The sequence below is a fragment of the Dermacentor andersoni genome, chromosome 2 (assembly GCF_023375885.2).
Source record: "Dermacentor andersoni chromosome 2, qqDerAnde1_hic_scaffold, whole genome shotgun sequence".
Taxonomy (NCBI): domain Eukaryota; kingdom Metazoa; phylum Arthropoda; class Arachnida; order Ixodida; family Ixodidae; genus Dermacentor; species Dermacentor andersoni.
In genome coordinates, this window is record NC_092815.1 from 198,969,091 (window position 1) to 198,996,994 (window position 27,904).

Sequence of the window (27,904 nt, forward strand, 5' to 3'; positions counted from 1 at the left end):
CCGTAAGACATGCATGTCAACTTGAACGGTGGTTAAGCCTCGTTCTCTCTTCGCAGAGGTACTCAAGGGACGAATCCCCCAATGGACCGGAGACGACGATGCCTCGCGAGGTGGTCCTGGACTGCCGCTGTCTTCAGGATGAGCGGCGCGACGGCGATCCGGCGCTGCTCAAGGAGCTCACCGAGGACGGCTACGGTCCGCGCGACCGTATGGTCGGCTGGTCATGCACCTTCCTTGCGGCCGGAGCGTTTCTGCTCGTAGGCGGGGGTGTCATGCTAGCGCTCTCACTCACGCTCGAGCCAGAGGTGAACAGCTTGACTGGCTACTACGACGTGCCCACCACACTGCTAGGCGCCGCACTTCTGGGCCTGGCTGCGGCGTTCTTTCTGCTGGCGCTCATCAAGGGATGCTGGCATCGGCACTTGTGAGCGATCACCTGAACGACTGGACTCAAATCAATGGTGAAAAGAATTTTGTTTGCCTGAGAGCCTTGTGGCACGGCACTCTTCCACGTTCCACGGCACTCTTGTTCCATCGCTCCTACAGGTCTGTCCATACGCTGCTCGCTCGAAGGACGGCAATTTCGTGCCATCTTTATACACCAGAGAAAAAAAAAGGTCGCTGACCATTCCGTGAAGGCTATGGTAGCACCTTAAGACCTTCAGAACAACAAGAAGCAACAGCGATTGAAACGCTTGGGTAGCCAGAAGCCTCCACAACATAGGCTACGCTGCCACGAAGCTCACAAGCAACCAGTTACAGTGGCTCCCTAAGAAAAAGACTTGGCGGTCCCCAGAGCAAGTACTGTAGTGAAAGCGCAAGAAATGCTGCAGCTAATTTTGAGCGAAGATACCACTGCGTTGGCCTCAATGCGGGCTATGTGAAGGTGACTGAAAAGCGTGAACAGTGCAAATGAAAACTGCTGCTGACATCTGTGTTTGGGTGTGTATATGCGTGCGGGCGTATTTGCATGGTGACAAACAGGCGATTTCGCCGAGTGGGCACCAACACGTCCGAACAACACGGGACATGTATAGTGTCACAAAAAGTGGAGCTGGCTTCCTGCTGCTTTTCGTTTGAAGGACAAACTGTTTGCTAATGATTTTCATTTTTCTGTCATCTCATCAGCAATGGAAGTCCTGTGGAACTCATCGCAGTGATAAATGTCATTCATAAAAGACAGCGTCGAGCGTATTCTTTCTGCATTCCATTGGTAGGTCTGCGACGTATTTCTATATGTGCAAGAACGTGATAAGAAGTCGAAGTGCCCCAAGCGTTAGGTTGTCGTCTCTCCTCCGAGCCTGGAAGATACGAAAACTTCACGCATCCCTCGTGACAACGATGCATACCGGCACGCAGATATCTTATCACATTCATGGCTATAGCTCAGATAGCGCGCACCCGAACATTTTTCTTGTACTTACCTTGAGGAAAACTGGGTCTCTACACCTGTGTATTCATTTACCAAAGAAGGCTAGGTCAGCTGGCACTGCGAGTGCGAAAAAGCGTTGCCGGATACAGCATGCCATCTACCGCTTTCACAGACATGGTGAAAGAAAAGAAAAAGTTATGTCCTAGCAGGCCAAGGCTCAATTGCAGGCGGTTCTTTCTGACATGCTGGTAGGCGCGCTCCTTCTACCACGTGCACAATATGCTAGCTCTCTCACAAGCTCTAAATGTAGATAGCGTGACCCCGGCCTACATACATATGTGTGAGGCAAGATACCTTGACAGGTTTCCAGAGAAAGCAGCTTGCGTAGTGCGGCGTAAAACAATTGTGCCTTGTTTATTGCAAGTTCTGAATATGTGTTACGGAGATTTAATATGGTGCTTTCTCCTTGAGAAGACAATCTGCAAAAAAGAAAGTAAAAGAAAACAGTAACAGTAAAATGATTTACCAGTTGTTGATTTACAGGGACGAGAGTGGTTTATATTTCTAATGGCGTTGAAATTTATTACGCAGTATTGTTTATAAAGACTTCCCACGTGATGGAAAGAACAGCACTTCTAGTCTTTTATGATTCGGTGCACGTTAAACCAAAGTTAGAATAACTATATATATATATATATATATATATATATATATGTATTATGTATATATATATATATAGAACCTACACCCCCTTATCACTTTTCTTCTGCTGCGCCTTTTGTTTGGTGACTTTTATTAGGTGACGTTCACTATCCTGATATAACAAGGTCCGAACCAGCCATATATACCGCTGTCTACGGATAACCTCGAATGTAATTTTCTTGACACATGCCTCACCTTTGGTTTGACGCGGCTAGTATCTACACTAACACAAAAAATGAACAGCGCTCTAACATACTCGACCTTATCTTAACATCCCATCCCGACAGTGTTTCTTTTGTAACACATCTACCAGAACTAAGTGATCACTCAGTAATGCATGCAGAATTATCCCGGCAACTACATCAGCGAAAAAAAAAAACGAAAAGGAAAGTCACATTTTACGATAAAGGTGATAACATCAGTATTAAGGATGCACTAACCGAGTTTTAGAGCTGGTATATTATAGTTTTCTCGAAGCGCAGAGTAGACACCAACTGTACGCTTTTTAAAGATAAAATGATAGAACTGACTGAGACTTACATACGAACTATCATCTTAACCAAGCGACCTTCGTCCCCATGGTTCAACAACACATTAATACGACTAAACAATCACAAGAAAGATTATTTCGCAAAGCCAAACATTCCGACACCGCTCGTGCCTGGGAAAAATATTACGCCAGTGAAAAGGCGTTTGATTCTTTGACGGCAACAGCTAAACGAACCTTTTACTCTGCAACACTACCTAACATGCTGCAAAACAATCTCAAACAATTCTGGAAATACATTAACCCAAATAACCGTAAACCGTTATTATTATATTATAACGACAATAACCATGTTCCTTACCATAAAGTATCTGAAGTACAAAACTGTCTTCTCTTCCGTGTTCACTTCTGAACCTAACACTGACCTCCCAGACTGTCCTTGCCTCAACCACCCAACCATGACTAGACATACACTTGAGGCATACGGTATCACCAAGCTAATAGAGTCAGTCAAATTAACGTCTTCGGCCGACATCGAGGGAATCAATTCCCAAATGCTTAAGAACACTGCGCACATCTCTAGTGTATTTTTGTATCATATATTTCAGCAATCATTATCATCTGGAGTGGTGCCGCAAGAGCGGAAAATAGGTAAGATAATTTCAGTACCAAAAAAAGGATCATCGTCATCGTGCCACAATTACAGGGCAATTTCCCTCACCTGCGTTTGTTCCTAACTAATGGAGCATATAATTTATTCTCATATTTTAAAGTATGTAACATCCGCTAATTTATTCAGTCCTAATCAACATGGTTTTCAGAAAGGCATGTCCTGCGAGACTCAACTAGCTCTCTTTGTTCATGACATCAGCTCACATCTTGATCAAAATGTACCCGTAGATGCCCTCTTTCTAGATTTCCAAAGACGTTCGACAAGGTTCTCATGAGCTGTTCTTCCTAAAGCTATCGCGTCTTAATCTTAACCCTTGTGTTCTTCAATGGATACGTAACTTTCTCACTAATCGCCAAAAGTTCGTTTACGCTAACCAATGCTCGTCTAATTTATAACTCGTTATCTCTGGCGTGCCACAAGGCACAGTCCTGAGCCCACTACTCTTCTTAATATACATTAACGACTTACGGAGATAATGTTCTACGAAAATTCCTTTATTTGCTGATCATTGCGTAATCTATCGTCCTATTACTAACGACGCTGATTCTCATGCTCTCCAGTCCGACCTTAGCGTCATTGAAACTTGGTGTAATAATTGGCTAATATCGCTCAGCGTCAAAAAAACGGCGCTACTTACTTTCCACCGTCGCCAATCATTTATTTCAGCTAATTAGGTTTTCCCCGGTTCTGAAGTATGTGCTGTGACTTCTTACAAGTACTTAAGGATTAACTTGTCCAGTAACCTCGGTTGGTCCTCACACATTTCCAGCATTAGCAATGATGTCAATTGTGTACTTTGCTACCTGCGCCGTAATCTACGTCTTGTTCCCCCTTCAGTAAAACAACTCGCATATCTAACTCTTGTTCGACCCAAACTGGAATACGCATGCTCACTGTGGGACCCATACCAATCTAACATGGCAACAGCACTGGAATTCATACAGAATCGTGCAGCAAGGTTCATTCACTCTGACTACTCTTACCATACTAGCGTCACTAAACTTAAGTCATCTCTGAACCTTTCAACCCTCAGGCACCACCGCACAACAGCAAGACTGTGCCTCTTTTACAAATTTTATCACCGGCTGCTTTACTAGACTGACATCACGCCTGCATATCGCACTTCATCTCGTCATAGCCATTCAAAGTCTGTTGATCCCCCTTCAGCTCGCACCGCCACTCACCTTAACTCTTCCTTCGTTCAAGCAGCGAATGACCGGAATTATCTACCTGCTGAAGCGATGCACCACTCCAGTCATCCATCGTTCAAGGCATTCATTGAAAATGTGACCTTAATATGCCCACCCTCATGTAAAACCCGAAATGGGGTGTTTGAGGTATGAATAAATAAATAAAATAAATATTCTCTACGCACGCACGTGTGTCATACCGAAGCAGATATACACCTTTCGCAGCACATGCTATCACGTTTCTTGCCTTATACCAGCGCATTGTGATTCCGTAGAGCAGATAATCCACAATTACACGGGTATGCAGTATAACAAATGAGGAAAGATCTCTTCAATAAATTAATGCTTGTTCGCATGATCTTGAACCATAAGTTGACTTCACAAAACGTGTTCACCTGTGTTGTCAGCTGATGAGTGCGCACGAATATGCATTTCCGTATTAGCTCGCCTTGAGACTCATAATGGCTTCAAAAACGCATTATGTGTAAAGCTTGTGCGTGTTGCACGCATACATAGGACACGCCCTTCGATCCAGCCTCACACTAAATTCGCTTACGTTACTTTTCCAGCACAGAAGTGTATACGTGAACGCAGGTGAATAAACTATTGCAGGCCATGGCGAGTTATGAAAACTTACGGCCCACCGATGGACAGGTACCGAAAACCGTTAGTGAACAACAGAGATTGCAATATCATTCACAACATTGCCATGGATTTCTCGAGAAAGTCCAAACGCCAACCGTGCTTCATTTTCTTAAAATAGTCGGTCACTTCTTACGGCGTTGTTTACCCTTTCAACGGTCGTGGCGCAATAAGCCAGCAGCGAAAAAGAAGAGCGGAGTAAGAGGGCTCGAGCAACTCACACCTATCTTTATTTTGCGAAAAACGTTCGCACACATTGAATAACGCAGATGTTGGCATTTTCAGCGCCTGCGCTGTTTGCGTGGCTATTCTCTGGTTTGTTTCGTATACCGCGCAGCAGAACACGTAGAATCTCTGATCGTACGTATGCCTTCGCGCTCAAAGTAAAACACTTGCTGGACCGGTGTTCTACCTGTTGTGCGACAACCAGAGTTTCCCGAACGACCTGTGACGCTTAGCAGGAACATTCTTATTTCCTACGCATTTCCTTTGCGCATTTTCCTATGCATTTTCTTTTTCGTATGATTTATTTGTTTATTTGCATAAGCTCAAAACCAGGGGACACTACAAATATGTGTAATAAGTGTGTATGTAGTCGTTGACTATGTTCTTGTAATTAGTGACGGAACAAATAGCAGCAATGGAGATGGGGAGGTGGTTCCAGCCGTCGCCGCTCTGTGGTAGGGATGAGTGAAACCAAGCATTGACAATTGCGTGACGGTGTCGCGAACTTCATTTGGTGATCAATTCGAGATGAACTGTAAGATGGATAGAAAAGAACAACGTTAAGAACAGGATTAATGTAGTGGCTCTAATGAAAGAGGCGTTAAGGGATAAACTTACAACCTAAAGCAAGGCCTCGTTTTCGAGGGCAAGTTAGATTGCTGATACGCTTCTATGACTCGAATAATTTCATGTGATGAAACGGGTGACCGTGTTCTGAAGTGATTCTAGAAGATTTTCAAGACTTGCATGATGCAGGGTCCGATATGAAATATGCATATGCTAGTTTTAATCGTACGAAAGATATTTAAAGATCACCGCCAAAGCAGATGGTTAACCACCTTGTTAACCACCGGATGGTTAAGATGGTGCCGATGCGCACGACGATGCGCACGCTCAACTTGCGAAGATTCATTTGTAATGCCAAGCTCTTTTGAACCTTCATCAGTGACTTTACCTTCAGACGTTGACCACGTTTCGTTGGAATCGTCGCGGATGCCAGTGTTAGCCAATGCCATTCGGGTGTGTTTCAAGCCTCTTTCATGGGCCCTTCTCGAACTTAGTGCAGATATTTGCTACTGGTTATGTGCCCAATATATATTGTTACGGGGATGTCGGGAGTATAAGACTGTATTTACAAGGTATATACAAGCAGAGTGAATGTGGTTAAAATGGTTGTAGTAAAAACCCGAAGCAGTCAGCATCTCGCGATCTTCTTCTTCTCTCTCTCTTCTTTCATCCTTCCGTAACAGGACCCCAGGGTGGTGAAGCGCCGTCTCGGCGCATGGTAGGCGAAGAACTGCGAGCGAAGTATGCCTTCAGCCGCGAAAGGTGCACGAAATCAACACGCGGCGGACTTGAGGATGGATGAAACTGTAACGACGCGATCTCGTAATCAATGTCGTTAACTTGGCGTAGGACTTGATAAGGCCCTATATAACGAGGGAGAAGCTTCTGGGAGAGGCCGGCCCGACGACGTGGTGACCAGTGCAGCCCCCAAGCACCTGGGGCGAACTGAACATCGTGATGGCACCAGTCGTAACGCTCCTTTTGAAGATGCTGCGAGGCTAATAAGCGAGATCGAGTGACTTGACGCGCCATGTGAGTGCGATCGATGATTTCACGAGCGTACTCAGTGGCAACGCGGGGCGCAGAAGGTAGGGTGGATCAAAGGGAAAAGTGGGGTCACGACCATACAAAAGTTAAAAGGTAGAATATCATACGGTATCATGTCAGGACGAGTTATACGCGAATGTCACGTAGGCCAGCGTGGCGTCCCAGTCGCGGTGATTGTTGGAAACGTACATCGACAGCATCTCTGTGAGTGTTCGGTTGGGACGTTCCGTAAGAACGTTCGTTTGTGGGTGGTAGGTGATGGACAGCTTGTGCTCAGTGGAACAAGAGCGGAGGAGGTCGTCCACAACCCCAGACAAGAACGAGCGGCCGCGGTCTTTAAGTAATGTCGAGGTGCACCGTGCTGCAGAATGACGTTGTGAACGAGAAAATGGGCGACGTCAGTTGCGCAACTAGTCGGCAACGCCTTTGTTCTCGCGTAGCGTGTCGCGTAATCAGTAGCGACAGCGACCCGCTTATTCCCTCAGGTGACAGCAAGCGGCTGGCATTAGCTATCACGCACTCGGTACCATTCTGCTGTTGGGCGAGAACAGCGCCGATGCCGTGGCCGCTTGCATCAGTGTGGACTTCTGGCGGTGCAGAAGGATCAAAGTGGGCAAGTATGGGAGGGGTGGTCAGAAACCTGACGAGAGTAGCAAGCGCGTGAGCTTGCTCAGGGCCCTATGAGAACGGCGTGTTCTTCTTTAGAAGACCTGTCAAAAGCCGAGCAACGTCGTAGAAGTTTTTGACGAAAGGGCGAAAGTAAGAAAACAGGCCGACGAAGCAGCGCACGTCAGAAGCAGAACGTGGCACAGGGAAACTGCGTGCGGCGCGAACTTTTTCCGGATCTGGTTGGGCACCAGATGCGTCAATGAGGTGTCTCGACACGGTAATCTGACGGCGCTCGAACAGACACTTCGTAGAGTTCAGCTGGAGGCCGGCTTTTCGGAAGACCGCAAGAATGGCAACGAGTCGGGTAAGGTGGCTGCCGAACGTGGGAGAAAAAAAACAATAGCGTCGTCAAGGTAACAGAAACAGGTGGTCCATTGTAGCCTCGCAGAAGAGAGTCAACCATACGTTCAAATGTCGTAGGAGCATTGCATAGGCCAGAGGGCATGACTTTGAACTGATATAAGCCATCCGACGTGACGAAGGCCGTCTTCTCACGGTCCATTTCTTCAACTGAAATCTGCCAGTAGCCGGATCGAAGATCGATGGACGGGAAGAATGGACGAGAAAGTGTCATCAGTGCGTGGTAGCGGGTAGACGTCTTTTCGCGTGATCTTGTTTAAATGGCGATAATCGACGCAAGAACGCCAGGTACCATCTTTATTGTTTTTTTTTTCACAAGGACGACAGGCGAAGAGCAAGGGCTGGCTGATGGTTCGATGACTCCTCTGTGGAGCCTTTTGTCCATTTCTGATTGAATGGCTCTACGTTCAGCATGCTATACACGATAGGGACGCAGACGAATGGGATTCGTGTCTACAGTGCTTATACGGTGCTGAAGGACAGATGTTTAACCTAAAGACCTGTCGCCGAAATCAAATTTGGCATTGTACGATTCGAGCAGGAGACGTATGTCCATGCGCTGTGCAGAGGTGAGGTCAGGTACAATCATCTTCACGAAGTCATTCGTTAGGGAACCAGAGCTGTGAGCTGCAATTGGTGTTAAGAAACCGCTCTCGGCATTCATACTTTCAATGTCAAATTCGGAAGTATTACAAACGCTGGCCAAGAACATGCCGGCGGGAAGCACTTGAAGGCACAGGCTCAAATTCAGAAACGGAAGAACGAAGTTCTTATTAGTAATTGTAACCAGCGTAGGCGGAAGAGCAATGTTCCGGTTCAAAAGTACGTCGATGATGGGGCGAAGGACATATTCACCACCGGGAATCTGTGGCTGTGCAGTCAAAGCGACGTAAGTGGCTGCCTCAGGTGACAGACGCACATTTCGAAGCGAACACAAGTGCGGTGGAGCGGTGCTCGGAGCATCGACGACTTGAGGCAGTTCCAACTAAAGAACGCCGGTTGCGCCGTCGATGAGAGAGGAATGAAGGGATCAAAAATCCAACCCAAGGATAATGTCTTGAGGGCAGTTGTCGATCACAGCAAAGAGGACAAGTAGGGCGGCCGGCTGTACTTATGCGTGCAATACGCATGCTAAGTACAACCAGCAATGCGCCGTCGGCCACACGAAGCACTCGGGCAGCTGCTGGAGTGAGGACCTTTTTTAAACGTCTACGTAGCCTATCACTCATCACAGATACGTGGGCTCCAGTGTTGACGAGTGCTTGGACAAGTAAGCCGTCTATTTTGACGTCAATTACACTTCTCATTGTGGGCACAGACAGAAGATTTGCTGCAATAGTGGGCAATGCAGCACCATCTCCGAGGGCTGCATTTCTTAGTTTTCCGAAAGCGTGCGGCCAAAAGACACAGGGGCCGAAAGGCGACGTGGCTGCGGCGAACGGGAAGATGGGCGCCGTGTTTGCGGTGAGCGAGACTGGTGTCCGCGCGGTGATCATGAGCGACCGTACCACGTGTTCCTATAGCAGAGTTGTCGGCGCTGCTAGACGCGACGGTGGGCGAAACATTGCGGAAATTTCCATTAAAACGGCTCAGATTGTCGACACTCTCTGACGATAGCATCAACTGTAGAGCAGCTTTTGCACATGAGCAGATTAAAGGCGACGTCAGCAATTCCCTTGAGAACATGTCCTACCTTCTCAGCTTCTGTCATGCCGTGATTGGCTTTACGACAAAGAGCCAGAACGTCCTGGATATACGAAACATAAGGCTCTGTGGGAGATTGGCCACGAGGGGCCAGTTCCTGCTTTGCGGCAATTTTACGGCCGGCTGGTTTGCCAAACAACTCTGCTAGCTTCTCTTTGCATTGGTCCCAGTCAGCTCCTCTTCATTGTTTTCGAACCATGCCTTTGCCGTTCCTCTTAGATAGAACAACAGGTTAGCTAGCATAAGCGTAGGGTCCCATCTGCTGATTCCACTCACACGTTCGTACATAGCCACCCACTCGTCAAAGTCGGCGCCATCAGTCCTGCAGAAAGTTCCGGGATCCTTGGGTTGCACTACCACAACCGAAAAGGACAGCGACGTAGCTGGCGATGGTGACGTTGGAGGCGCCAACGACGTTGATTGCGAGTGCTCACCGTCATTCGTGGTCAGGACGGTGATGCGACGTCCACTGCAGAGCTCAGTTTCCAGCCGTGGTGCCCCGTACCTCCCACCACTATGTTACGGAAATGTTGGGAGTATAAGACTGTATTTACAGGGTATATACAAGCGGATTCAATGGGGTTATATATAGATATATAATCAACGAGAAGAAAGGGGGTTAACCGAGGGGCCAGATTTTTATTAGTCATATCATAAGAAGCCCACAAACACTGACACCAAGGACGACATAGGGGAACTTACTTGTGCTTAATAAATGAAATAAAGAAATGATAAATTAATGGAAATTAAAGTGGATGAAAAATACAACTTGCCGCAGGTGGGAACCGAACCAACAACCTTCGCATTTCACGTGCGATGCTCTACCAATTGAGCTACCGCGGCGGTGTTTTCCCATCCACTTTCTTGGTTATTTGTGTCTCCTAGTAGAACCCCGGAAGTGTTAGCCAGCGCCACCACTCATAGATCTTGGCGGCGGACGTGGAACGTCCTTTTTGCAGCAGGCGTCACGAGAACGTGATCTTTTTGAGTGAAGGCAACTGGTCAATAAACCCACATATGCTACCTGAAGGCATCAAGGTCGCCGGATTCGAGACCCTCGTTATGTAATGAACGAGAAGAAAGGCGGTTAACCGAGGGGCCCGATTTTTATTAGTCATATCATAAGAAGCCAACAAACACTGACACCAAGGACGACATCAATTGGTAGAGCACCGCACGCGAAATGCGAAGGTTGTGAGTTCGGTTCCCACCTGCGGCAAGTTGTTTTTTCATCCCCTTTAATTTCCATTAATTTATCATTTCTTTATTGCATTTATTAAGCACGAGTAATTCCCCTATGTTGTCCTTGGTGTCAGTGTTTGTTGGCTTCTTATAATATGACTATATGTGTGTGTGTATATATATATATATATATATATATATATATATATATATATATATATATATATTCACTTTTCGCAGAGCACGATTTGAACAGAGGGCCCTTAAGCACCACAGCAGCGCCATGCTCTTGCCATTAAGTCACGGTTGCATGCCTCAGTAGGCGGAGCAGAACAGCCATATGAATTTCCCGCTTGCAAGTCAGCGCGTTGTGACGCTTGGAACGTTGTATGAACACATCGCGCGGTTACTAATATACATAATGATTATTTAATAAAAACCTACGAATACTGATTTTTTTTGTTCACACTGTTATCTTATTGTACTGTTTCCCTTCGCTCCAGAATCTGAATGCCAGGTGATGAAATATGTATAGGCGTGTTTGTGGGCGAAACGTGAAGACCGGCGCACAGCAGAAGCTGTATTCTAAGGCCTCAGGTTAGACAGCCCGAACAAACTGCCACCCAGGCATGCCGACACTGCCATGCAGACCCTGCCGGCTCGTGCTATCGCTTTTCCCCCACGTACTAGCACAGGTAGTGTGGCTAGAATAGTGCCTGCTGTTTCCGCAGCGTAGTATCCCGTCCCTTACACAGCAGAAAGAGGCCCCTCACGTGTCGTCGTAACGCCGGCCAAGGAACTTAAGCGAAATGCTGATCGCACTGAAGTAAGGCGGGCCCGCATACTTGCCACGACCACTCCGTTGGTTGAGGTGCAGGAGCGATGTGCTTTCTGCGTGTGTATGGCGCATGCTGCAGCTCAACACCGGGCGCTCTCAGACGTGGCGCTGTGCTAACAGAAGGCCGCCGCTAAGCGACAACGTCGATAAAGCCATGCCGTTAAATAGCGCGAAGCGGACGCCCACATCGATACGCCATTGGCATGCCACAGCATACCAACGCAAAGTCGACACAGAACGACCACGCCGACAAGACCCTGTAGTTCTAGCCGATGCTGCTCGCGGTCATCGAGTTTTCCCTTTTCATGTGCCTACACGTGCCCCGCCATGTCCGTTTACTTAGTCAGCTTATGTTTGCTGTAATTCATACTGCCACTACAGCTAGGAGCCTTGCACTTCGTGCAATACTGTCACATGTTGCTATCGCATTCACTGCGTCGCCGTTATGGCGAAACTGTGACGTCCTAAATAAATAAATGTACTTTCCTAGTTGCCGGATTCGAACGGAGAACTTCCAGCACAGAAACCTGGTACTCCAATCATTACGCCATTGATGATTTTACCCCACAACGGCATGCCATGGTAGATTTGGCATGTAAAACAATGTAAATTATCTAAAATTAGTCTAACTGTGGGCTGTTCTTCAAAATAGTGCAGTCTAAAAATCTAAGCCGATGCCAGAGATACCGCAGTCTAACACTGTGAGCCGATTCCCATGAGATAGTGGAGTCCAAAAATTTTAGAGCGTGACACTGCTACTTTAATCACCTGAGGGGTGACTCGACTGAGCGCGGAGCGTGGTGACTGCGCCCCTACCTCACCCCCAATTCGCTCAGCGAGGCTGTCTTTCATCTACTTTAGCAGTAGGTTGAACCATCTTCCAACTTCTGTAGCGCGTGGTACGCTATTAATTTGTGTGGCGTATATGTACTACTGGGGTCGGATGCGGTTATGTTACCCCTGTTAGCAGACAGGCTGCCGGCAGGTTCATTTCAGGAACTCGACCTGCAACATGACAGTACTTAGCAGGACAGTGCACTGTGCTATCCTTCAATGGCATATCCGAATCCACCAGTGTCTACCATAGAATTAATGAAGACCTGCATCTGCAGCCTAAGCCCGCTCGTAGATAACCCAATCATCAGCCCCAGTAGACGACTCAATGGAGACAGCCAGTCTCCAATATTGCTCTAATACAAAACTTGCACCGTGACAGACCATGCAGCGGTGCGTCAAGAGAGGCAACACCTGCGCCTGCTTTCGTTTGAAACTGCGTGGCAGGGCGCTGCGGTAACTGGACGGCCTGTGCCGGGAGACACCAATGAAGCGTTTTTAGCACAGTGCGTGCAATGCGCTAACGGCGACCATGTTGCGCTAGGTCCGCGACGCGGTTCTTCTTAGCGTGCCTCGATGTAGCGCGCCGCCGTACAGGGTGGAGACACTGCCTTCGTGACCGCCATATTGGGGCGAGCGCAGATACGGCGGGCAACGGAGCATCGGCCGATATTCTTGTTTAGCATGCGCTTGCGCCAGCAAATGCAGGTGTATCAAGGTCTTGCACATTTACTCACAAACCTAAGCGCTTCTTGCCCACAGAACTATATAATAGCGCATGCTTGCGTTCACATATCTCAGAGGAAATGACTACTGTGCAGCTAGATCTGCGTTGGCCAACTAGGATGCTCAAACTGATTAATTACTTGACTACAAGAACTGCAGAACTTCCCGGCGGCAATAGCAGCAAACGTGCTCTGCTGTCATCGATGAAGAGGATGCGTGCCGCTCTCGGCCGAGCTCAACTTAAAGCCGGTAAGGAAACTTCGAGATAACATGCTAAAGTTAACAACGAAATTCTGGAACCCGACATAGTCGCGCGTGGCTCGGATCAATCGAGGTAAATCTGGTCGCATCTCCCGTCACAGAAAAAGTGATCATGCGGCGTGGCGGCCGCTTTAAGAATGATCAAACAAACAAGAGCAAGCTTCACGGCATTATTCTAACCAGACAATGCTGGTACCTAAAAGCGGACAGGTACAATACTCTTATAAAAGCAGCATAGGTGTCATGGCTTACCTCGCACATCTTCGAGCTACCATTCGCATTCCAGTCCTTACGCCTCACTTTCGCCTCGCATACTTTTCTCCGTTCCTTATCCCATGAAAAGCGAAAACGGCGGTGCGGCGCAGGCCAAAAGGTTTCATTACCCTGTACAGGGGCGTGTTGTATCGAGGCGCCCTAGTTCTTGTACACACCCGGCGACCTGACGGCAAGTGCAAAACCATGTCATATCCGCGAGGGCGAGAGGAAGCAAGAGCCCTCGCAATCGTAACTGCGAATGCTCGCATTGAACCGGGCTCATATAACATGTTATCTGCAGATGCCATGCTCGTACTGAAGAGCAGTGTTCCACACTGGTGTCGTCCCCTCTGTACTTCATTTCATCAATAGTCCTACGTATTCTTGCTTGTGCTGTTGACCGAGCTCTTCATTGTGTGCTTGCGAGCGCTGTGTTTGAATTTCGTCCCCTTATGAGAGCACCTGTTGTCCCACTACGAATGAAAATAGATGCTTTGGGAACTTTAGGACTTCACTTTTTTTGCTTGTTACATATAAGGTGTTTCGTGCATCTCGCGGAAGATAGCTAATAATTATGGAAAGTGGAAATGGCATTCCGATACGTATATGAAGTTGATTGACATCCTTAAGAGGCACCGTAAGCTGCAAGGGCATGCGTCCGCCGTCACGGTAGCTCTGTGTCCAGGGCATTGACTCCTCCTGAGTGTGTGTTCGCGGAGTCGAGTCCCAGACGCGGCGGACGCCTTTCGATGGGGCAAAGCCCAGACCCGACGTACGCTTGCGGACGCACGCAAGCTCGCGTCTCGCGCCTGCCACGCCTCGCGTATGGTAGTTTGCATCCACAAAGACGCGCTTCCATGCGCGCGACAGCACGCGCTCCCTGGGCTCACTCACACACGCTTTGGAAGACGCCACTTAGTACTTTGTTATTTACAGTGTTTCGAAATGCTTCGATATCTATAAACGTAATTGTTATATTTCTTAGAGCCGTTAGATCAGCACAAAAAAGAAACATTATGCACCTTTTTACATGATATAAATCTGCTTCACTGAGAGTTGAATGTACCGCACCGTAGCAGCGTAGCCTGGCGCGCAGACTCGAGGCTGCCCAAGCGCGCAATAACAAAGAGCAGCTGTTCACAGAGATCGCGCCGCGTTTCGACGCATACGAGTTGTGCCGCCCTGTCTGCGCTTGCGTGGGCGCGCGTCCGCAAGCGTACGAGTAATGTGGGCTTAAGAATGCAAACGCGCTCATTCGTCGCGCATTGCGTGCATATTAAACAACACCAGGTGAACAAAATTATTCCGAAGCCCACTCCTGTTGCGTGCCTCGTGATCATATTGTGGTTAAGGCACGGTAAACTCTAGACTCTATTTTATGTTTATTTTTGTGGGAGTTGGGATAGCGGACAGCGTCGGATTAAGTCTGATTTACTAACTTTTGCAATGATGAGAGCGCGGCCGCAGTGGCCAGCATTCGATGCCGCTACCTATTAAATTGCGAACTGCCACAGAGGCGGTGGCACCACAGCAGTGGGGAATAAGCTGCGGTCTTCTTTTTCTCTTTTAAAAATGGAGAGGTATCACAATGCTTGTACCTGCGTGACTACGAGGACCTGACGATAAGGGTGCGACACCTCGGCGCTTACGTATTGCCAGTTATCACGCACCCAGCTGTGAATCGCCACGCATCTTTATGTTGTGTAGTTGAGTAACACGCTGTAGCGTATAGAGCGCCGGCCAGCCTTAGTATCTCAGGTATTTATCTAAATTGTCCCTCGTCAGCACCTTTCGCGAAATGCCGTGAAAGGTTGCACGTGTTCCTCCTATGTGGGACGTGCGTGATTGCGCCAGCAACTTCGGCAGCATTTTGTTTATCCTAGCAATTACATGCCATCTCGTTGTGGTCAAGTGTACAGCGCCCGCTATGGCTTAACAACTGATATTCAGATGATTTAAGCAGAGCTACGAAAACGAGTAAAAGAGTGCAATATAATCGAAGCTGCTGAAAGAGGAGGTGACACTACCTTTCACCTATCAAAATACTTCGTTTACACATGAAGCTATTATATTTCCTTGTTCGGAGGGTGCAGAATATAAATGCTTCATGAGTACACATGAGCTACTTGTGTGCTTCAGTGCATGAAACGACGTTTTATTAACAAATTAGCTGGAGCGCCAGTGCATTTCTCCGCAAAGTTCCGGAATTTATATCTCGAAACTGGTGTCATCTTTAAAATTCGTTCCAACTGGATCCGGCTTGCGAACTCCACGGCTAGATTTTGTAACTTACAATATTGGCCATAATGAAGTTATAAAAATTTAATTTGTTAATTTTTATTAATTACTCGATTGTGCATGTCAATTTATTGTGCAAGTATTCTCCGCCGCTTCGAGTATAGACCAGCTCATGAACTAGGATTGTGATATGTGCCAGAGGCAACTTTTAAAGATTTTTGAAAGTGTTCGCTGAAACGCCCAACATATGGAGACATTGTACGCGCATTCCTATTCTGCGACATCTTGTGTATCTATCTCACGCTTGTAGAGCTGGCGACATTTATGTTGGGCCATTTCTCATCCACTTTTCTCTCTTATGGCAGTGTGGGTACCTGTACTATATTTGTACTGTTTGTAACACTTCTAATAGGTGATTTTTTAATGCCTTTTCTTACCCTTGTGATATTTGGTGATGCATTTCCCGTGACCCATGTTTAAACGAGTGGCCGGCGCCATCTCTTGGGGCCAACGTGTACGTATATATTCTTGTGAACAAAGTAAGAGAGTAAACAATTCGAGCCTCTCGGATCACCTGTGCTTCTCGCTTCGGTGGGATGAGCGAAAGACCATGTGGCAACATTAACTTTCCCTCGTACGATAGATTAAAAAATGCTTGAAAATTGGTCGCGTATATTTACTGGTGAGTATCGAAGTTATGCGCCGCAGTCGCTAATATATCTAGTCCCTCAAATCCTTAGTTTCCAATGTGGCCCGGAATCCAATTAGAAGAGCCTCAAGGCAAGCGAAAGGTGCTATCTGTGGTGTTTTTATCATTCCATAAGGTACTAAGCCCCTAATAGCGTAATATTGCGATGCAATTTGCTCACCCAGAACCGTCCTCTAGTCACATTTGACGTCCTATGTACCCATTCAAGCTCTTTTTAATAAGAACCATCCCTCTGCCAAAAACAGAAGTGTGAAATTCGTAGATGACGTTCGCTGAGACAATTGGTAGCAATTGCGGTTACAGGGAGGTGAGATGCCTCCGTCGAAGCTGGTATGTTACTCAACCATATGCGAAGAGAAATGCACAAAAAGCCTTGTTCAGGGCCCATTTGAAGAAATATAAAATATTTCACTTCTAAGAGATAAATAGATAGATTCAGGCAGGTGCACTAATACGTCGAACTTACAGGAGGTTCAGGAGTTCAACAAGGATGGTATTGAAGCTCCGGCCAAAGATGATAGTGAAACCGCGGCAAAAAGGCCGTGGTGCGCTTCTACTGGATCGCAGAGCTCTTGATATCTGTAACGTACTTTGTTCTTGAGTGCATGATTCTCCTGTACGCGTTAATAGTCCGTTTCATCAAGAAAAGGAAATCGCTCATAAATGAGTGTACTATCAATACGATGCGGTAGCCAACGTCGATGATCCCACATATTTAGGTGTTGTATTATATGCTGACTGCTCATGGAGTGCACATATCAATGAAATAGTTGCAAAAGCTGGCAAGCCTTGAAGGAAGTCTAGCGAGACTTGAGTTTTCGCGATATAAGAATATACTTGTCCTGTGTGGGATTTATCGGAAAATACTCTTATTTCTCCTCTAGGAACTACACAAAGCAAGAGGGCTAGGTTCCCTCGGAACCAGTAAAAAAATATTTGATTTTGAAACCACTGTCTTCGTGATGAAGAAAATTAAGGTAAACGCTATTTTTCCAAATATTTAGCCCTAAAGCTGGAATAATTAAAGAAGCATTGATAAATAAACCATTGTACACATGGCAGTGAAATGATTTATTTCCTAAATATACAAGCATAGTGGCCCAGGAAGTGCCTCTTCGCTGACTCCTTTGTCCCGAAGAGCACCGCAGAATGGAGCAAGCTGCCGGAAGGGTAAGTGCGTTGTGAAAATGCAGGCCTGTCGATATCCATAATGTAACCCTTCCATCCTTCCAGCTGTAAGACCTGCGCCCAATGCATCGTAACTCTTGAATAAGGGACAGAAATAAAGAAGTGATGGTACATTTCTTGAATGCGCAGAGAATGAATTGTAGTTCCTTTTGCTTCTTTTAATACAATAGTTATCTTGTATCCCATGAGGCAATATATGACTTGTTATTCAACCGTGGGCCAACGTTTTTATATGTTCTTTAACATATAAGCCATCCATAGCTACCAACCACTGTTACTGATGACTTGATGACGGTATTCAATGTACTTGCATCAACCAGCTTAAGCACATTCGTGTGTGATTATTTCATGAGATATAGTTACGCGCCACCGAACTTGAGGTTCACACAATTACCCACTGCCACCAACTGAGTTTCAGCGATACTCCTTCTGTCAGCCGACATTGGTATAACACGCTGCCAGAAGTCGAAGAAAGCATTGCTGTCCGGCATGCCTCAGTTAGCAAAGATATTGGCAGACATAGAGCGGGCACTTGAAGGCGCTTGAACTTCACGAGCATCCCCACCGCAACTTGACTACCCCGGCACGATCACCCGCTACGTCTCTGATTCACGACAGCTTCCGTGCCGGAAAATGGGCCAGTCACTTAAAAATGAACATAAACGAATGTTGCACAACCAAAAAATGTTGAGGGAAGAAAACCTAAACGTTCTAGAACGTCAAATAAGGGTTTGGTGTTGAAAAAGATTTAGAAAAACAACTGGCTGCGGTCAATTTAATGGCACAGTTCACCTGACAAGCTGTAATAAAACACTGTGAGCGCACAGACAGGCGAGAAAACAAAAGAGAGGATGTAGCACTTTTTTTGTTTTACCGTTCGGCGCCTCATCCTCGTGCCCTTTTCTGTCACATCGTGATTCAGTTCGTGTTGATAAAACATAGAAACAAAGAAGTAAAACCACAGGAGAGGGAAAGATTTCCTTTTTGGCGTTGTTTCGCAAGACTGGCAAGCTTTCGATTATGTACTGTATGTGTTGCTTTGTACGCAATGTGCGCTCACTTTCTAATTAGTGTCACCTTTCTCAATGGGCAAGTCAAGCAGACTTGCCCATTCAAGTAACACAACGAGAGCAGAGATACAAAAGGTCTTGTGCGTGGAAATGGGTGAAACGGATACGCAAGCGCGCTAACTTTATCACCGTATCGCAAAGGGTAAGGTTTTGTGGCTAGGCCAAACCATGTCATAGATAATCAAAAGCATCCTCGAGCGCAGCAAGTACTTTACGCTACATTGCCTGCAGCGTTCTCCTGTTTTAGCAATCTTTTTGTCACAGACAGAGCTCGTAGCTTTTTGTGCGTGGCGTGTCTTTCTATGGTTGGAAAGTTAGACGCGATTCTGACATCGCTTACACTGCAGATCGACAAACTCTAACTGGAACAAATCAATGTGTGCGATTTATCAACAATGTTTACGTACTTCGTCAGGAAGCACTTTGTTACATGCTTAACCTACGTGAGCGCTCCAATAATCAATGTGCCTAGGATGACTACCTGGTACAGTGCTATTAGAACACACGTCAAGCTTTCAGAAGCCTCAGCTGGAAAATGGGTTGCTTCCAAAAATACTAACAATGCCTCATGTGATGAAGTTAATTCTCATCTACGCCAAAAGGCCGGCCATGTAAAATATTGTCACGTGGTCGTGACTTCAAAGAACACAGTAGCAATACTGTGAACGACAAAACTAACTTTTATTGGGCGAACCTGTGCCCACAAAACAGGCTACACTTAAGCACAACGATAGCGGCGAACACGGTCGGCGATCGTCGAAAGTCTGATCAGCGGGTCAAGCGCGTGGGCTTTTATACAGCAGTCATCGAATGTTCCAGACTAATCGTTGGGACCCGCGTGCCTTCCACAAAGTTCTACACCATTCGCGTCACGCGACGAAATAAGATAAAACAAGGTTCGGCGACAACAGACAGCGGACAGAAGCATCGATATCTCTCCAGAAACTTCGGATACATGCACGCGCGTCCCGCGCTGTGCGATAACATTTGTTAGGCGGCGAAACATGGTCGCCCGATAAGCATAAGTACACGTGTCAATACCCCCCTCTTAAAAAGCATCGACCCGATGCTGCAAACAAACGAAAGTAATAAACAAAAGCACTCGTAGCAAAGAAAACAACAAAAATAAGGAATTTCGTCAGCGTCCGTAAAAGGGTTTAAGGCGCACCACGTGGACCACTTCAGATCGTGCGCGGCGCCGCTGTGAATGCGAAATGCCGTCTGGCACGACCTCATAGTCCTCATGACCTTGTAGGGTCCGAAATAGCGTCGCAGTAGTTTCTCACTGAGTCCTCGTCGGCGTATCGGGGTCTATACCCAAACACGGTCGCCGGGCTGGTACTCGACGAAGCGTCGTCGGAGGTTGTAGTGTCGGCTGTCGGTACGCTGCTGGGTCTTGATCCGTAGGCGGGCGAGCTTTCGGGCTTCTTCGGCGCGCTGGAGATAGGTAGCGACGTCAAGATTTTCCTCGTCAGTAACGTGCGGCAGCATGGCGTCGAGCGTCGTCGTCGCGTTCCTGCCGTAAACCAGCTTAATCGGCGTGATCTGTTGTTGTTTCTTGCACCGTCGTGTTGTAAACGAATGTTACGTACGGCAGGACGGCATCCCAGGTCTTGTGTTCGACGTCGACGAACATTGCTAGCATGTCGGCGAGGGTCTTGTTCAGGCGTTCCGTGAGACCATTCGTCTGCGGGTGATAGGCAGTTGTCCTCCTGTGGCTTGTCTGGCTGTATTGCAGAATGGCTTGGGTGAGCTCTGCTGTAAAAGCCGTTCCTCTATCGGTGATGAGGACTTCTGGGGCACCATGTCGCAGCAGGATGTGCTCGACGAAAAATCTCGCCACTTCGGCTGCGCTGCCTTTTGGTAGAGCTTTAGTTTCAGCGAAGCGGGTGAGGTAGTCCGTCGCCACGACGATCCACTTATTCCCGGATGTTGACGTCGGAAACGGCCCCAACAAATTCATCCCAATCTGCTGGAATGGTCGACGAGGAGGTTCGATCGGCTGGAGTAATCCTGCTGGCCTTGTCGGTGGTGTTTTGCGCCGCTGACAGTCTCGGCATGTCTTGACGTAACGGGCGACGGCGGCGGACAGACGCGGCCAGTAATACCTTTCCTGTATCCTCGACAGCGTCCGGGAGAATCCGAGGTGCCCAGCGGTTGGATTGTCGTGTAGGGCGTGCAGTACTTCCGGACGCAGCGCTGACGGTACAGCAAGAAGGTAGCTGGCGCGGACTGGTGAGAAGTTCTTCTTCACGAGCAGGTTGTTTTGTAGCGTGAACGAAGACAACCCGCGCCTAAATGCCCTAGGGACAACGTCGGTGTTCCCTTCCAAGTACTCGACGAGGCTTTTAGCTCCGGGTCTGCACGCTGCTGTTTAGTGAAGTCTTCCGCGCTTATTATTCCAAGGAAGGCGTCGTCGTCCTCGTCGTCTTGCGGCGAGGGATCGATGGGGGCGCGTGATAAGCAGTCGGCGTCAGAGTGTTTTCTTCCGGACTTGTATATTACGGTGACGTCATATTCTTGCAGTCTGAGGCTTCACCACGCCAGCCGTCCTGAAGGGTCCTTTAAGTTAGCTAGCCAACACAACGCGTCATGGTCGCTGACGACTTTGAATGGCCTGCCATAGAGGTAAGGGCGGAATTTTGCTGTAGCCCAAATGATGGAGAGGCATTCCTTTTCAGTTGTACAATAATTGCCTTCCGCTTTTGACAGCGACCGGCTAGCATAAGATATCACCTGTTCAAGTCCGTCTTTCCTCTGGACTAGGACGGCACTGAGGCCTAGGCTACTGGCGTCAGTGTGGATTTCAGTATCGGCGTCCTCGTCGAAGTGTGCAAGTACCGGCGGTGACTGCATGCGTCGTTTGAGTTCTTGAAATGCCTTGGCCTGCGGCGTTTTCCACTTGAACTCGACATCACATTTGGTTAGATGTGTTAGCGACTCCGCGATGCGTGACAAGTCCTTGACAAAGCGCCTATAGAAGGCACACATGCCAAGGAATCTGCGCACTGCCGTCTTGTCGGTTGGCTGCGGGAACTTTGCGATGGCAGCTGTCTTCTGGGGGTCGGGGCGTGCTCCAGATTTGCTGATGACGTGGCCTAGGAATAGAAGCTCATCGTAAGCGAAGCGACACTTTTCCGGCTTCAGAGTGAGCCCTGATGACTTGATGGCCTCTAATACTGTCGCAAGCCGCTTAAGGTGATCGTCGAAATTTCCGGCGAAGACGACGACGGCATCCAAGTAAACAAGACAGGTCTGCCACTTCAATCCTGCTAAAATCGTGTCCATCACGCGCTGGAACGTTGCAGGCGCCGAGCACAGTCCAAATGGCATAACCTTGAACTCATAGAGGCCGTTTGGCATGATGAAGGCGGTCTTTTCGCGATCCCTTTCGTCGACTTTTATTTGCCAGTAACCAGACTTGAGGTCCATCGATGAGAAGTATTTAGCATTGCAGAGCCGATCCAATGCGTCGTCTATCCGTGGGAGGGGGTATACGTCTTTCTTCGTGATTTTGTTCAGTCGACGATAATCGACGCAGAAACGTAGGGTTCCGTCCTTTTTCTTCACTAAAACAACTGGAGACGGCCACGGGCTTTTCGACGGCTGGATGATGTCGTCGCGCAGCATTTCGTCGACTTGTTGTCCTATAGCTTCGCGTTCTCGCGTGGAAACTCGGTAAGGGCTCTGGCGTAGTGGTCGAGCGCACTCTTCGGTTATTATGCGATGCTTTGCGACTGGTGTTTGTCGAATCCTCGATGACGTCGAAAAGCAGCCTTTGTATCGTCGGAGCAGACTTCTGAGCTGCTGTTGCTTAATCACGGGGAGACTTGGATTAATGTCGTAGTCTGGTTCGGGAACTACGGTTTTCGGGGTAGATGCGACAGAATCCGAGAGGACAAAGACATCGCTGGTTTCCTGAATTTCCTCGATGTAAGCGATCGCCGTGCCCTTGTTGATGTGCAGAACTCCTGGCTGAAGTTTGTCAGCAACACTTTCGTGTTTCCTCCGTGCAGTCGAGCGATCCCTCTTGCGACGCAAATTTCACGGTCGAGCAGTAGACGTTGGTCGCCTTCGATGACGCCTTCTACGTCAGCGGGTGTTGGAGCGAGGCGGGATGCTCACTTGATCTTCGAGCACACTCAAGACGTGGTGACTACGTGGGCTCTCCGGCGGTATCGCTTGATCTTCCGACAGCGTTATTGACTTCGACTTCAGGTCGATGATTGCGCCGTGTTGGTTCAGGAAGTCCATGCCGAGAATGACGTCTCGTGAACACTGTTGCAGGATAACGAAGGTGGCAGGGTAAGTCCGGTCATGAATGGTAATTCTTGCCGTGCAGATTCCAGCGGTCCGAATTAACGGGCCTTCCCATGTAGTCTTAACTTTCTTCAATTGTGCTGCGATGGGTCCACTCATGACAGAGTAATCGGCTCCTGTGTCTACTAAGGCGGTGACTGCGTGGCCGTCGAGAAGCACGTCGAGGTCCGTGGTTCTTTGTCTTGCGTTACAGTTAGGCCTTGGCGTCGGATCACGGCTGCGTCGCGTTGACCTGTGGTTGGTACGTGGCGTCGTCAGGTGGTCTTTCGTCATCGTGTTCTTTCCTGCCAGACTTCGTCGGGACGGCGGTGTGTCGTCGTTGTTATGACGCCGAGATAGTCTTTTCGGCGTCTTCGTGGGTGGCGGAGGATCTTCATCAGTTCGACGAACAGCAACGGCACCTCCATCGGTTGCTGCTTTTAGTTTTCCGGATATGGGCTGACGGACCAGCCCCGGGCTGGGCCAGTGTATGGTCGGCGCTGTGGCGACAGGTAGCGGCCTGGTGACGGCGAACGGGACGGTCGTCGAGGGCTCCACTGAGTAGCGGCGAGGTAGTCGGCGATGTCACGAGGGCGTTCACCTTCCCTCGGGCGCTGTGCGTTGACGGCGAAGCCTCGCAATCCCAGCTCGCGGTATGGGCATCGGCGGTAAACATGGCCGGCTTCGCCGCAGTGGTAGCAGAGCGGGCGGTGGTCGGGGGCGCGCCAAATGTCCGTCTTCCTCGCGTAGGTCCGCTGGGCGACGGGTGGTCGTACTGGCGGCGGCGGCAGACGACGGAATTGGGGCGTTGCAGGGCTCTGGCGTGGTAGCGGAGGGGGACCTTGACGGCGTGCGACGGCGGCGTAAGTCATCGCTTCTTACTGGGGCTGCGGTACTTGTGGTTGCACCTCAGGAACTCCAAGCGATCGGTGCACCTCTTCTTTCACGATGTCGGCGATCGAGTACACTTGAGGCTGCGACGATGGCAAGACCTTGCGCAGTTCTTCGCGCACAATGGCCCTGATGGTCTCGCACAGATCGTCCGTGGCCAGTGATTGAATTCCGGCGTAGCTTGTTGGCTTGGTGCGGCGGTCGAATTGCCGGTTCCGCAATTCCAGTGTCTTCTCGATGCTCGTCGCCTCACGAAGAAACTCGTCGACGGTCTTCGGTGGGCTTCTTACCTTTCCGGCGAAAAGTTCCTCCTTTACTCCTCGCATCAAGAAACGCACTTTTTTGTCTTCGGACATTTCCGGGTCGGCGTGCTGGAAAAGACGGGTCATCTCTTCTGTGAAGATGGCGGTGGTCTCATTGGGTAGTTGGCCACGGGTTTTCAGTAGAACTTCGGCCCTTTCTTTTCGGACAACGCTCGTGAACGTCCTCAGGAAGTTACTGCGGAACAGGTCCCATGTTGCTAGGGTGGACTCGCGGTTCTCAAACCAAGTCCTCGCGGCATCTTCCAAGGAGAAGTACACGTGTCGTAGCTTATCCTCAGAGGTCCAGTTATTAAAGGTCGAGATCCTTCCGAAGGTTTCGAGCCAGGTTTCAGGATCCTCTGACGTAGCTCCACGGAAGGTAGGGGGCTCCCTGGGTTGTTGAAGTACGATGGGTGACACTGGGGCAGCCATTGTGGTTGTCTTGGCCACAGTCTTCTTGGTCTTCTCAGGTAGAAGTCCGTGCTCCGGGGGCAGCTGTTGTAGACGACGGCATGCTCGATGGTCCAGGACTACGTTGGTGCTCTCTTTGCGGTCCGGGCTTGGATCACGGCTTGTCGGGGGCGTCCGGTACATGGTCGAAAAGCACCTCCACCAGATGTCACGTGGTCGTGACTTCAAAGAACACAGTAGCAATACTGTGAACGACAAAACTAACTTTTATTGGGCGAGCCTGTGCCCACAAAACAGGCTACACTTAAGCACAACGATAGCGGCGAACACGGTCGGCAATCGTCGAAAATCTGATCAGCGGGTCAAGCGCGTGGGCTTTTATACAGCAGTCATCGAATGTTCCAGACTAATCGTTGGGACCCGCGTTACTTCGACAAAGTTCTACACCATTCGCGTCACGCGACGAAATCAGATAACACAAGGTTCGGCGACAACAGACAGCGGACAGAAGCATCGATAACTCTCCAGAAACTTCGGATACATGCACGCGCGTCCCGCGCTGTGCGATAACATTTGTTAGGCGGCGAAACGTGGTCGCCCGATAAACATAAGTACACGTGTCAATATTGCCTGCCTCGCTGAAGCCATACAAATTATAAATGAAAATATTCAAAACGTTTTGTTGGCCTCGTCGGTTTCTCACGTCGTGCATACGGCACCAAATGACATGAACGCCTAAAAAAGACAGGCAAGAGAATTACAGAACATTTCAGGTCCTTTAACTTGCGTGCGATGCACGGAACACGGAGTGAAATTCTCTCATCTCGCTGTTGGTATATTGGAGTCTCACGCACGAAAGAGCGCACCGCGACCAATTCCTCAAACGCAGGTATGTGCGAATAATCATAACTTTTGAATAACGAATCAAACGTCGTCCTGTTCAGTCCGGTCCTCAACATATATAACCGTTACTTGGGATTCTCGAATGAAATAGTCACGATTCCAAAATTCGAATGTTTTTAACAGTTCTTGAATCCTTTATGCAAGCGGCTGTACACTATCAGAAATGAAATTGAATCAAAAATGCGATAAGTTTCATTTCATCAACACCAGACATAACAAGGGACAGCCTGCTGCTTCACACAGAGAGCCAGGCAGTTTCGGGTAAGCACATTCAGTCGCAATAAAATGTTTAGACACACCATTCGATAATGGGCATTATATGGTACTATTTATACATGTACCAGCTGTATGCTCCTATTGAAATAAATATGAATGCGTTTTCTTGCATAGAAGAGCGACCATTTGAACTAGAGGAAAGGCGCCTTTTTGGCTCTGACAGGACCCGACATGGCTCCTAAGAGCCCCGAGTTTGCGAACAAACTTAGTTTATTGTTCTCAGTGCTTCCTTTGTGCTTGTATTGAAGCATGCTTTACAATGTAACGCGTAATCCCAGATACTTTCCAATGTTCTGAATACAAGGAAATGAAAATTGTTAGATAGTAATAGTAAGAAGGCCCTACATTATTCGAAAGCTCTTGAAAAAGAGTATTCTTTCTTCCTTATTGCATCAATCGATTTCCATTTGATTTGGTCTCAAAAACTACTATTTTCGCACCCCTACTCGTAAGGCCAGGCTGCTCTTACAGCCCGCAATTCGTGAAAACCGCGAAAGCGCAGTACGTTAGGGTGCCAATATTTTGGTAAATGTGGATCGTGCATATGATACTACCTAATGTCCCTCGTTTCTTTTACCTTCTGGGGACACCGTTTTTGTCACCGCGACCACAATTTGCGATCGCTGCCTTAGGCAACTAGCAACGGACCACTGCAACGAGGTACGCCGCAGACACGAATTCCGCTAGAATGTCCCTGTCACAGCTGCCGCAGTAAGAACGATGGTATCCATTGCTCGAAAACAAGGAAAGCTTCCAACTAAATCCGTTAGCCTCCTGCCACGCCGACTCGCACTACGTACACGTGCGCTCCGGATTGCATCCACTTTTGCAAACGGGCACTTTGAGGTTCCGCGTTGTAGAGGCAAAACAAATCGTGTTCTGCCCGCTGTTACCGGGTCGAAAGCCGTGCTAGACGGGAAAGCGTCGGCATCCACGAGATTGAAATGCCGATTAAGACCAGACACGGTGAAACTTTCCAGTTTCGAAGCGGGGAATAATGGGGTCATATCTTCACTGAAGTTTTAACCTCGGGTACCTCACCTACAATCGCTCAATCTTTAACATACAGGTGCCGCTTCCGCATTGTCAATAACTCAGCAACGGGATTTCTTTACAGCGGAGCACCTGTTCCTCTAACCATCCATAACGCGAAGATACGCACAGCTCTATGGCATGACAAAATAATTGCTATTACCTCGCGAGGTACGTGCGAGCAATGCAGTGCAGTGCAATACATCACGTTCGTATGAATCATACCAACACCGGAACCACCACAAGTCTGGTAGATATTTTGTTATATATTGTATCTGCATTGTGAGTGTCTGACATATGTACATGACGAATCATTGAGCAGGCGCCCGATAATGAAAACAAAAACCCTAGAATTGCTCGGCGCAACGCACAAGTGTCATGTGTTTTTCACATGGGCTTTTTTTTTCACCTTTATTCTGACAGCCATTCTTATAAATAGTTGTCTTTGAAAGGAAAGCTGGATACAACACAACGCCCCCGGATATCACTAGCGTCACCGAAGAAACAAAAACACATCCTACACTTGCACAGACGACTGATGAGAGGTGAAACACCAGATTGTGGGCTCTTAACGTCGAAAGAGATAATAAACGATATGACTACTTGCGAGAAGAGCTTCATAAACATTGCTTTGGCGAGGCAACTTGTTTATTCTTTTTTTCCAGGAATGGTTACATTGACTTGCATGCACATGTCATCAGTCCTGGAGCAGTTTTCATGAGTTTGGTGTTTGTACCAAGGACACAGGTGTCGCCTGCGAGTCGTTGGATATGTCAAACCCTAACCGCATATTATAAACCGAATAGCAGAGAAAGTAGCCAACAGTCTAGCTGTCCTCGATAATGTTTCAT

General features: G+C 48.2%; 2 protein-coding genes and 1 non-coding gene across 3 annotated transcripts in view; 1 reads left to right on the forward strand and 2 right to left on the reverse strand.

The window, feature by feature from the left end:
- Nucleotides 1-1,178, forward strand: part of LOC126540254 (uncharacterized) — a 43,335-nt gene extending 42,157 nt beyond the window's left edge. Inside the window, exon 2 of the mRNA XM_050187052.3 lies at nucleotides 57-1,178. Within this exon, the coding sequence (XP_050043009.1) occupies nucleotides 57-428 (372 nt within the window). The 3' untranslated portion in view covers nucleotides 429-1,178. The remainder of the gene's footprint in view (nucleotides 1-56) is intronic.
- A 9,230-nt stretch (nucleotides 1,179-10,408) lies between these two features.
- TRNAS-UGA (transfer RNA serine (anticodon UGA)) lies at nucleotides 10,409-10,481 on the reverse strand. The gene has a single exon. It is a non-coding gene; the product is annotated as a tRNA-Ser (tRNA).
- Nucleotides 10,482-17,742: 7,261 nt separating this feature from the next.
- Nucleotides 17,743-27,904, reverse strand: part of LOC126540253 (probable thiopurine S-methyltransferase) — a 63,830-nt gene continuing 53,668 nt past the window's right edge. The window contains exon 9 of the mRNA XM_055075917.1: nucleotides 17,743-17,923. The gene's annotated coding sequence lies outside the window, so the exon portion shown is untranslated. The remainder of the gene's footprint in view (nucleotides 17,924-27,904) is intronic.